The 12406-nt window shown below is 53.7% G+C and overlaps 1 protein-coding gene across 1 annotated transcript in view; it reads right to left on the reverse strand.

Annotated features, from left to right (window-relative positions):
- Positions 1-12406, reverse strand: part of LOC107106377 (delta-like protein B) — a gene marked incomplete at its 5' end in the record, with an annotated part of 41692 nt that overhangs the window by 21068 nt on the left and 8218 nt on the right. Inside the window, one exon of the mRNA XM_015406513.1 lies at positions 9628-9989. Within this exon, the coding sequence (XP_015261999.1) occupies positions 9628-9989 (362 nt within the window). The remainder of the gene's footprint in view (positions 1-9627; positions 9990-12406) is intronic.

The following is a 12406-nucleotide window of genomic DNA, read 5'->3' on the forward strand; positions in this document are numbered from 1 at the left end:
GGATCAGGCCAAAGGCCCATCCAGTCCAACACTCTGTGTCACACAGTGGCCAAAAATAGCAGGTGCCCTCAGGAGGTCCACCAGTTCAAATATATAGGCAGATGCCTCTACATCGGTGAACCATAAATTAGCATACAACTTAATGAAGATGTTTTGGCAGATAAAAAGACTAAGCAGCAATAACGAGCGAAGTTCATACCATCGCCATTTGCTTGGATTTAATTGGGGGGGACAACAGGGAGGCAATAAATGTGTCAAAATAGGAGATAGATATGTAAAAGTATCCTTCTTAATTGTCGAGGGTAATAAACTGATTTTGTTGTTATGCACCATTTGTTTCTTCTCATGCATGGAATTAACAACATCCTTTTCCCAGAGGTGAGGTGCAGTGCCGTGTGTGTGTGTGTGTGTGGTTCTTATAAGCCAATTGAGTACATCCAGCTCCTCCAAGTCTGTGCTAATCCTCACATGAACACACATGAAGCTGCCTTCTACTGAATCAGACCTTTTGGGTCCATCAAGGTCAGTATTGTCTACTTGGACTGGCAGCCGCTCTCCAGGGTCTCAGGCAGAGAATGGTCTTTCCCATCCCCTGCCTGGTCCTTTTTCAACTGGAGATGCTGGGGATTGAACCTGGGATCTTCTGCAGGCCTAGCAGAGGCTCTACCCCTGAGCAACAGCCCCTCTTTGCAGCTCTCCAGGGTCTCAGGCAGAGGTCTTTCACATCTCCTACTGCCTGGTCCTTTTTCAACTGGACGTGCTGGGGATCGAACCTGGGACCTTCTGCATGCCAAGGAGACGCGCTACCACTGAGCCACGGACCCTCTTTACAGTTTTCCAAGGTCTCAGGCAGAGGTCTTTCCCATCACCTCCTGCCTGGTCCTTTTTCAACTGGAGATGCCGAGGATTGAACCTGAGACCTTCTGCATGCCAAGCAGAGGCTCTACCACTGAGCCACGCCCCTCCCAATGTGCTTGAGGCTGCAGGCTGTAGGTCAATTGCATTTGTCGGCCAGTGGCTAGTAGCATTGCCAGCTTTCCCCCGTTTCCTTCTCCTGTGGTTCTAGATGATACCTTTTCTCCAAGGTGGGACAAGCGCGACCTCCTGGTTTCTGCAGATCGCACTGGGGGTGAAGGCCTCAGAGCACGGCAGGTGGTCTGTTCCGCCAGGTGGTCTGTTCCTTCTCAACAACCATTGCAGCGGTTTCTCCAGGCCTCTGGAATGGACACCAGGCCCCTTCTGCCCTGGTTGAGAATGCAGAGAGGTGGTTTTTGCCCTTCCCAGGATAGCCGAAACGAGAGAACCGCTTGCCAGGACAGCACAAATCGAATTCCAGGACCTTGAGGTCCTGGATTGAGGCCGCTGCTCAGGAACAGAGTCCGCCTGCTCCCCCTGCACGCTTGTAAATAAATGATTGATCGCTGGTGATCGCCTTTCTCTCTCCACCTCCCCCCTGCCTTTCTTGCAAGTTAAAAGCCCCCGCACGAGTTCGAGTCTTCCCTTGCCGGGAAGATGCTCCGGGGCGCCTTGCTAATTTTAGCTGCTCTTTTCCACTCTCTTTTCGGCTGCCTCCGAGATCTCCTTTGTATCTTCGGAGAAGTTGGCGTCCTACTTCAGTTCCCAGACAACCCCTCCACCACTTTTATTCGAGAGCCAGCCCACCTCTCTCTGTCTCTGTCTCTCTCTGTCTGTCTCTGTCTCTCTGTCTCTCTCTCTGTCTCTCTCTCAGCTGTCAGCCCCAAGAAAGAGGTTTGGGGGATCTCTCCTCCTCTTTCTCGCCTTCCCCCGCCCCCTCTCCTACTCGAGGCAGGAAAACACAATTGAGGGAACCTGTTTTCTGTGCATCTTAATTTTCTGGAGGTGGCGCATCAACAAAAGGTAGGGGGCGCCGAAAGGTCCTGGAGCAGTGGGTGCTGCTTCCACGCCTCAACAGCTGCATTTTGACAACGCCATAATTAGAGGGTGCCGGCTGGTATTTCAGCTGAGGGGGCTGCTGGGAGTTATGGCAGGGCCTCTCCAACCCGCCTTGGATCCCTCCTCGGCAGGAATATTAATTTTCAAGAGCGAGACACGACAGCAGAGACCCTTGGGGTGGGCCCCGCGCTTCTGGGGGCGATGCACAAGGACCCCTGGGACACCCTCTTTTGTTCAACTTTCCTTTGCCAGGGCTGGCTTCATATATATGTGAATGTGGGCTCAGGTGTTGTTTGAGCAGGGTGGTAAAGGCTTCGCTTTGAGAGGGTTGGGGGATTCAGCTGCCCAAGGATCTCGGTTTCTGTTTAAACAAGGTACATGTTACTAGTCCCTGTGGCTGCGAAGACATAAGAACATCAGAGAAGCCAATGAAATGGTGACATTTGAATGGCAAAAGGAATTGGGCATCGGTGAAATGGTCATTTGTTTTCCAGCGAGGGCAGAGTCTGGTCCGTGGACGATGGCCACTTTGGGTAGAACACCGAGACGCACCAAATAGCCAGTTCACACCTTCTATGAACCACATAGTGGAGGCTACAAAAACCGTGAGCTAGCTCACACTAGCTCAGCTTAGAGGGAACAGCGGACCGGACAGGTCCTACTTGGTTGCGCCCAAGCAGGACAGAGGCAGGTCTATCCCCACCACGTCAAGAGAACACAGAAGTTCTTGCAGATCCTTAACAGCCCAAATACGGAAACCGAAACAGGCCTCTGTGTTTTTCTTGGCAAAGTTGTACATTCTCAGGAACGAAGATCCGTGAGCTTTGGAAGCCAGGTGTTGTCGCTGGGAGCGGGTGATGAGGTTTCTTCTCTTTCTTCCTTCCCCACCCCGTTGAGGCAACCAAACGCACAGGCAGATAGGAAACCGGGGCCTCTAACAGCGGCGCAGAAGAGAGATTTTTTGGACAGAGCTGCTCTCCCACCCAACTGGGAAGAGTAAATTAAGTGGTTCTGTTCAGACTGGTGTAATTTCCCCCATTTCTGGAAGGCGAATGATGCCATAAAAGAAACACACTCTCTCTCTCTACCCTCGACCAAGTAACAGTGGATTTCTGCCTTCTTTTACCTTCAGCTCATGTGATTCTCTTATTTCCCCTCTGAACATACACAAAAATTCCCAACTAACTTGCAGAATGCCCGGAGCTCCAAGGTCGAAGTCAGAGGATTCCCGGATTGGGCTTGAGTTTGCCAGCGGTTGTGGAACGTCAACCAATCAGTGGATCGGGAAACTCTCCGTCCAGATCTCAGCTCTACCGGAAACCTGTCCGGCAGCCTCAAGACTCGCCCCAGCGACATTGGCATCATGGGGATAAAACCCACTTACCTGATCGGAATTTAGAAGCACCTTGCAGGGATTTTTTGCACGAAAAGCTTTGCAGGGTTAGACACGCTAACCTATTTTTCCTTTGAACCACCAACGGAGGCAATACCGTGCTGCAAACTGCTTTTGAAAGGCCGCCCTGCCCTTCGACAGGGGGTTCCCATGTGGTATGCGAGGCGATAGCGACTGGTCCTTGGGCACAGGGAACGGCTTGTGCCGTTTTCTCAAGGTGGTCTTAAGAACGTTGTAAATTACACAGAGCGAAGACAAACTTGGCGCTGCTAGTTCAGGTCTTCCCACTAGGCGGCCTCCTTCACTTAAACACTGGCCATAAACCCGGAGCTTGATTTGAAATTGCAGTTATCTTAAGAACGTACCCTTAAAACTCTTTTAAAAGGCAAACCACTGGTGGCTAAGGCGCTGCGATGGCTCAGAGATTAAGAGACTGAGCTGCAGACCGGAAGGTCTGTAGTTCGGCAGTTCGAGACCCGAGTGCCGCGTGACGGAGTGAGCTCCCGTCTCCGGCCCCGGCTCCTGCCAACCTAGCAGTTCGAAAGCAAGAAATTGCAAGTCGATAAATAGGTACCGCTTCGGTGGGAAGGTAACAGCGTTCCCTGAGCCTCGGCGTCTAGTCATGCCGGCCACATGACCACGGAAACGTCTTCGGACAACAATATGTCATCGAAGGCTTTCACGGCCAGAGTTCATTAGTTGGACAGCGCTGGCTCTTCGGCTTGGAAACGGAGATGAGCACCGCCCCCTAGAATTGGATTCGACTGGCTTTTGAGCAAGGGAAACCTTTACCTTACTGGTGGGAAGGGGGACAGGAAAAACAGACAGGTGCCCAAGACTTCTTACCAGACCTTTGCAAAAAAACCCACACAAACCGGACCCCTGAAGAAAGCAAGAGCTGTCTTGGAGGGCCCCACACACAGAAGAACTTGGGCAGTGTATTCTTTTCCGTCGCCCTACCCCGGGGTCAGGCCACAAGGGACTATCCAGGCTATGCAAAGGCCTTTTCCGTATGGTTTCAGGGCATGCCCAAACACGTGATACTTGGGAAATGCCAATTTAACGTGCTTCAAGAACTGCTCACTTCCTCCCCTTCCAGAAGCAGAATCAATCGCTGAGGCTTTGGGATGCCGGATGATACAGCCCTCACTGCAGGGTGGTGAGAAAATCACAGCCCTCTCTGTCTCCCAACTCCCCAGCAACCAACGAAGCCAGCTGTTCAGGGCCCTGGCCTCGGAATTCAGCCCTTCCCATCCCATTGCCCGCTGAGAGCAGGTGGGGCTGAGAGAGCTCTTTCCAGAGTTGCCCTTGAGGGAGCAGCTCCGAGAGAACTTGTGACTGACCCAAGGTCACACCAGCAACCGCACGTGGAGGAGCGGGGAATCAAACCCGGTTCGCCCAGATTAGAGTCCGTGCGCTCCTAGCCGCTACACTAAACTGGTTCTCTTTCGGCACAATACAAACCGTTTCCATGTTTGCTTGTGATCTCCTAAACAGAGTTTTCACTTTGGCGGTGAACCAAGTCAGGGTCTAATGGCCAGCTCAAACGCTGGCTCTTTCCGAGAACCTCTTTGCTGGGGGGAAGAGGGTGAGCCTGCCAAGCAAGCCAGCCAGATCCCTGTGGATTCTGCCCAAGAGTCGGACCTCTCTGTTTCCAGGCCCTGAACCTGCTGCCTGAAGGTAGTTCCACAAACTCATGCTGTGTCCTTAGAATCATAGAGGTGGATGGGGCCTCCAGGGTCATCTAGTCCAACCCCCAGCACAAGGCAGGAAATTCACAAATACCTCCCCCACCCAGTGTTCCCTCTCAGCTGAGTTAGTGTGAGCTAGCTCACAGTTTCTAGCCTCTAGCTCACAGTTTTTTGGCCTCCGGCTCACCCATTTTTGTCTTCGCTCAGGACCTCCAAGTTAGGCCCCCAGATGGCCTTCTAGGGGAGACTGAAGCAACCTCATGCCCCAAAGAGGGTCGCCTTTCATGGGGGCAGACCCACATGATGTCCAATTACCTACATGAGCGCAGGACCACCCATAGCCTGCTCCCCCCCCCCAATTCCTCAACATCCTCCGGTGTTCTGCTTTCGGTGCTAATTTCCCACAGGGGATTAAGCAAACTTTAAAATTAAAAAAGGTAGGCAATCGCTGTGTCACCCGACTTTGCAGAAGTGCTCAATGAAGCTGCCCGGGGCACTCTTTGACGTCTGGACTCAGTGCGGGAACCCAAGGGGGCATTTGCGGATCAACCGGGAAGGGAGGGACTCCCTGCTTTGCAAGAGCTCGCTCGCAATGTTCCCTCTAAGTGGTAGAGTCTTGTGAGCAGAATTTCTACTTTGTGAGCTACGCATTAAAGTTGTGAGCGAACCAGTTGGCTGCTGAATAAATTAGTTGGTTCTGGAGCCCGCCTTCCTGAGCTAAGACAAAAATGTGTGAGCAGGAGGCTAAAAAACTGTGAGCTAGCTCACACTAACTCAGCTTAGAGGGAACTCTAGCTACTGCATCAATCAGTTTGCTCTGGAGCCCTCCTTCCTGAGCGAAGGCAAAAATGTGTGAGCCGGAGGCTAAAAACCTGTGAGCTAGCTCACACTAACTCAGCTTAGAGGGAACACTGCTCTGGAACCCTCCTTCCTGAGCAAAGACAAAAATATGTGAGCCGGAGGCTAAAAACCTGTGAGCTAGCTCACACTAACTCAGCTTAGAGGGAATACTGCTCTGGAGCCCTCCTTCCTGGGCGAAGGCAAAAATGTGTGAGCCGGAGGCTAAAAAACTGTGAGCTAGCTCACACTCACTCAGCTTAGGGGGAACACTGCTTGCTGGTGCCCCCACAAAACTAGACCCATCTCGTGGTACCAGGGGCCAGAATAAGAAAGAACGGCATTTCTAGTTGTTAGCAATGGAAGCAAGCCAGGGGGGCTGTAGGAGGCTCCGCCCCTTCCTTAAAGGGCCAGCCCCACAAGATTTTTTTGAGAAGATTTCTTGAGAAGAGGGGGGGGGAGGTCGCATGCATAGACCCCACTTATTCTCAAAAGCATTTAATGGGACCCTTTAAACGCTTTTGAGAAGAAGCGGGGGGGTGGTACGCGCCCCTCCACCACCTGCAAGATTTAAAGGGTACTCCAGCTGATCGGCGAACCACGTGCTCCCCCGCCGATCAGCTGAAGGGCCCTTTACATCTTGCAGGAGGTGGCGGGAGAGGGGTGGCCGCTGGTGGTCGGGCTTGGGTGCGGAGCGGAGCTGACATTAAAATAACGGCAGCCCCACTCGCAAACGTTTTGCCCCACGAGCCACAAAATCCTGGCTACGGGGCCTCAGGGGGGAGCTAAAAAAGAGACAGGGGAATCACCAGCTCCTTGACCCTCCGATAGTGAACCGCGGGCAGAACTACACCTCTTCCAGCATTCGGCCTGCCTTGGGCCCAAACCGGCCGGGCGAGCCACGTCTGGGAGCAGGCACACGGCCTCGTGAGTGTCTCAGATGAAGGATGTAAGTCAATGTAAGCAGGCCTGGAACTCCATTAGATGCCAAACCTCTACATGTCCAATAAAGAAGCTTGCAAGCTTGTAAGGATGCCGGGCCTAGGGTTACCAACCTCCAGGCGGTGGCTGGAGAGCTCCCAGGATTACAACTGACCTCCAGGCGACGGATCAGTTCCCCTGGAGGAAAATAGCTGCTTCGGAAGGTGGGCCCTGGGGCACTATACCCCACTGAAGCTCCTCCCCTCGCTAAACCCCGCCCCCTCAGGCTCCACCCCCCAAATGTCCAGGTATTTCCCAACCTGGAGCTGGGAACCCGAGCTGAAATCCCCTCCGCTACAATTCCCACCGGACAGAGTTCTGCGTTGCAGAGAAGAAGTTGTCGTCGTCGCCAGTGGACAAGACACATCCCGGAGATACTTTGGTGGGCTCGGCTCTGGTCACAGCCAGGGGTCATTTCCTGCGGGAGCGCAAAGGAGCGGAGCTCCGGCAGTAAGGAGCCCAGGGGGTGGGCACATGCAACAAGCCCCGCCCCCTGCTCCCAGCAGCCCTCAGTTGGGCCACGAGGAGCAAGAAGCGACCAAGTAAGTTGCAGAGCCCCCCCACCCCAGCCCGCCTTCAGGTACAAGCTCTCCCTCCTCTGCGAGGACAGATCTGCACGTTCCCCCCCCCCCCAATAGCTAGCAATCCAAAACAGTCCAGTGGAGCCTGAGCGGTGGGTGTTGCCTTCTGACACACTTCCGGTGAGGTCAGGGGGTGTGGCATATGCAAATGAGTTATGCTAATGAGTTATGCGAATGAGCCCCTGCACCTCTTTTTCTACGAAATGACCCCTGGTCACAGCCACAAGAACAAGCGTCCCGCGCTCCCTACTTAAGAGAGAAGGCGTGCATTTCGGCTCTGTCGTTTCCATCTCTTCTTAAAAGGCAGAGGCCTTAAAGTCCTCCGAGCCCAGGGCCAGACAGGCCTCCCGGTGACAGATGCACAGAGGCAACGCAGGCCTTTGCTTGGGACATCCACGGAGGCAAGCTTAGCTTCCCGCTAAGCCAGCTTCCACAACCACGACAAGCACATTTTCTACAGCAGCCAATATTTAACAGCGACAGAAGGCACTGACCCAATGTGATGTAGTCTGACGGAACACAGACATTTACCCATTGGTCCAAGGCTGCCAACTTTGGGTTGGGAAATTCCCGGAGATTCGGGGGTGGAGTCTGGGGAGGGCGGGGTTTGGAGAGGGGAGGGGCCTCAGGAGGTTGTGATGCCATACAGAGTTCCCCCTCCAAAGCGCCCATTTTCTGCAGGGGAACTGATCTTTGTGGGTCCGGAGATCAGCAGGGTTGACAGTTCTGGGTTGGGGAGGACCTCAAGTTGGGGTATAGTGCCATAGAGACCAACTTCCAAAGCAGCCCTTTCCTCCAGGGGAACTGACTGATCTCTGTTGTCTGAAGGAGAGGAAGAGACTGGATTTATACCCCACCCTTCACTACCCGAAGGTGTCTCAGAGGGGCTCACAATTTCCTTTCCCTTCCCCTCCCCGCAAAAGACACCCTGTGAGGTAGGTGGGGCTGAGAGAGCTCTCTCGAGGACTGCTCTTGAGAGAACAGCTGTGAAAGAACTTGTGACTGAAGAAGAGACTGGATTTATACCCCGCCCTTCACTACCCAAAGGAGTCTCAGAGCGGCTTACAAACGCCTTTCAGTTCCCCTCCCCACAACAGACACCCTGTGAGGCAGGTGGGGCTGAGAGACTGCTCCTGAGAGAACTTGTAACTGACCCAAGGTCACACCAGCAGCTGCGTGTGGAGGAGAAGGAGAAGAAATTAAATTTCTACCCCGCCCTGCACTACCTGAAGGAGTCTCAGAGCGGCTTACAGTCTCCTTTGCCTTCCCCTCCCCACAACAGACACCCTGCGAGGTAGGTGGGGCTGAGAGAGCTCTCTCGAGAACTGCCCTTGAGAGAACAGCTCTGAGGGAACTTGTGACTGACCCAGGGTCACACCAGCAGCTGCATGTGGAGGAAGAGAAGAAGAGATTGGATTTATACCCCGTCCTTCACTACCCAAAGGTGTCTCAGAGCGGCTGACAATCTCCTTTCCCTTCCTCTCCCCACAACAGACACCCTGTGAGGTCGGTGGGCCTGAGAGAACTGCCCTTGAGAGAACAACTCCGAAAGAACTTGTAACTGACCCAAGGTCACACCAGCAGCTGCGTGTGGAGGAGGAGGAGAAGAAATTAAATTTATACCCTGCCCTGCACTACCTGAAGGAGTCTCAGAGAGGCTTACAGTCTCCTTTGCCTTCCCCTCCCCACAACAGACACCCTGCGAGGCAGGTGGGGCTGAGAGAGCTCTCTCGAGAACTGTCCTTGAGAGAACAGCTCTGAGGGAACTTGTGACTGACCCAGGGTCACACTAGCAGCTGCATGTGGAGGAAGAGGAGATTGGATTTAGGCCCCATGGCCCTTCACTACCCAAAGGAGTTTCAGAGCGGCTCACAATCTCCTTTCCCTTCCCCTCCCCACAACAGACACCCTGTGAGGTAAAAGAAGAAGAGATTGGATTTCTACCCCGCCCTTCACTACCCAAAGGTGTCTCAGAGCTGCTTACAAACGCCTTTCCCTTCCCCTCCCCACAACAGACACCCTCTGAGGTTGGTGGGGCCGAGAGAGCTCTGAGAGAAACTGCTCTTTCTCAAGAACAGCTCTGACAGAACTATGGCTTGCCCAAGGCCATCCAGCCAGGTGCACGTGGAGGAGTGGGGGACTCAAACCCGGCTCTCCCAGAGGAGCGTCCCCTGCTCCTAACCACGGCACCAAACGGGGACTGAGAAGGGGGGCGAGGCGCAATACTGACGTTGCAGCTGCCGCCGTTCTTGCAGGGGTTGCTCTCGCACTCGTTGGCCTCGATCTCGCAGCTGGTCCCCGCGAAGCCGGCCCGGCAGGCGCAGGTGTAGCTCCCTTGGCCCGTGTTGGTGCAGGTGGCGCCGTTCTTGCAGGGGCGGTGGTTGGTGCAGTAGTTGAGGTCCTGGTTGCAGAAGAGCCCGCCCCACCCCTCCTGACAGTTGCATTGCCAGGGCTGGGCGCAGGTGCCCCGCAGGCAGCCCGGGTAGCGGACGCACTCGTCGCAGAACTGCCCCTGCCAGCCGATCCGGCACTTGCACTCGCCGGGCTTCTCGCAGAACCCGTGGGCGCCGCTGCAGCCAGGAAGGCAGATAGCTGTGGAGAGGCAAGCAGAGGGGGAGTGGGGAGGGGAGGAGTGGGGAGGGGAGGAGAAGGGTGTGGGGAGTGGGGGGGGGGAGAGAAGGGAGAGGGGGGGACAGCTGGTGGAGTTGCAGTACAGATTTTGGGCGCCAGGCATCTGGGTCCCCGCCACTGCGTCGAACAAGAGGCCCACATGCCATCCAAGGTTCCCCCCTAGGCTATGGAGACTTGTGAGCAAAAATCCTACTTTGTGAGCTACTCGCATTGAAATTGTGAGTGGGCAATTTGGCTGCGGCATCAATCAGTTTGCTCTGAGCCAAGACAAAAATGCGTGAACCGGAGGCTAAAAAACTGTGAGCTGGCTCACACTGACTCAGCTTAGAGGGAACACTGATGCCACCCCCCCAAAAAAAAAAGAAGAAGAGGAGGAGGAGGAGAGACTGGATTTTTACCCCACCCTTCACTCAGTCTCAGAGGGGCTTACAATCTCCTTTCCCTTCCCCTCCCCACAACAGACACCCTGTGAGGTAGGTGGGGCTGAGAGAGCTCTGACAGAAACAGCTCTTTTTCAAGGACTGCTCTTATCAGAACTAAGGCTTGCCCAGGTCATTTAATATTTTTTTAATAGAACATCAACTAAGAATTTCTACATAACCACTTGTAACAGTTACTCTTGATTGTATTGTAGGTTTAAGTTACATACTTGTAATACTGTTTCTTAATGTATAGTGTTTCAATTATTCTTCACTATGTAAAAAAAGCACTTACTTCCAAAGTACCTATTCCGAAATGTTTATTACAGAAATTGTTGTATATGTTAATACTTTGAAGATATAATAAAAAAATTTAAAAAAAGAAAAAGAACTAAGGCTTGCCCAAGGTCATCCAGCAGGTGCAAGTGGAGGAGTGGGAAATCAAACCCGGTTCTCCCAGATTAGAGTCCGCACACTTAACCACTACACCAAACTGGCAATGCCCATTTTGAACTCCCCTCACTCAGGAGGGGCTGACGGGTTTGAAGGAGGGGCTGCTGAAATATACGGCTGAAGCTGGAAGCCATCCGCACACCACGCGGCAGGGAATCCCAGACTCGGTGCGTTTTCTCAGGTCCGTCTTTATGGCCCAGAAGCCTCACTGGGGGTGATTGTGCCTTGGGCTTTTCCCTCCGTTGTTTTACCAAACCCACCTCGGAACAGAGACGCCCCTCTGCACGGCCTGCCGCTCTTCTCTATTGTACGATGCACGTGACTCTACCATGATGAAATCTCTCATTTCACAGTATAATTATCGCGGGAACTAGATAAGAAGGTGTTAACCCATTTAGTGTTATGTACCTGCAGAGGTCATTTCCTGCAGGAGCGCACAGGAGCGGAGCTCCGGCAATAAAGAGCCCAGTTGGCGGGCACATGCAACAAGCCCCACCCCCTGCTCCCAACAGCCCCAGGCCACGAGGAACAAGAAGCCTCTTTCTTACTTTTTCTTTCTTTCCCTCCTTCTTTCCCCCCTTTTCCCCCTCCCTCCCTCCTTCCTTCCTGCACAGATCTGTGCATTCCCCCCCCCCAGCTAACAATCCAAAACAGTCCAGTGGCACCTTTAAGGCCAAGGTTTATTCAGGTACAAGCTCTCCCTCCTCTGTGAGGGCAGATCTGCACGCATACGTCTCCCCCCCCAATAGCTAGCAATCCAAAACAGTCCAGTGGAGCCTGAGCGGTGGAAGTTGCCTTCCGACACACTTCCGGTGATGCCAGGGGGTGTGGCATATGCAAATAAGATATCCTAATGAGTTATGCTAATGAGCTCCTGCACCTCTTCTTCTACGAAATGACCCCTGTGTACGTGTATATAATTTGATTAATGCCTCCAGGAGGCTTGAGCTAAAAAGGAAAGGGGGGGGGGAAGCAAAATTAAGAACACAAGCACTGTTTAGCACCCCGTCTCACACAGTGGCCAACCAGTCCTCTGGAGGGCCACGAACAGGGCACAGAGGCCACAGCCTTCCCCTGAGGTTGCCTACTGGCTCTGGGATTCGGGGGATTTGTGCCTTTGAATGTGGAGGCTCCCCTCAGTCTGCATGGCAGGTGGCGATCTTTCCCATCCCCTCCTGCCTGGTCCTTTTTAACTGGAGATGCCGGGGATTGAACCTGGGACCTCCTGCATGCCAGGCAGAGGCTCTTCCACTGAGCCACAGCCCCTCTTTACAGCTCTCCAGGGTCTCAGGTGGCGATCTTCCCCATCCCCTCCTGCCTGGTCCTTTTTAACTGGAGATGCCGGGGACTGAACCTGGGACCTCCTGCATGCCAGGCAGAGGCTCTTCCACTGAGCCACAGCCCCTCTTTACAGCTCTCCAGGGTCTCAGGCGGAGGTCTTTCCCATCACCTCCTGTCTGGTCCTTTTAACTGGAGATGCCGGGGATTGAACCTGGGACCTCCTGC

Source organism: Gekko japonicus, unplaced genomic scaffold, assembly GCF_001447785.1.
Source record: "Gekko japonicus isolate JY-2015 unplaced genomic scaffold, Gekko_japonicus_V1.1 scaffold5485, whole genome shotgun sequence".
NCBI lineage: Eukaryota > Metazoa > Chordata > Lepidosauria > Squamata > Gekkonidae > Gekko > Gekko japonicus.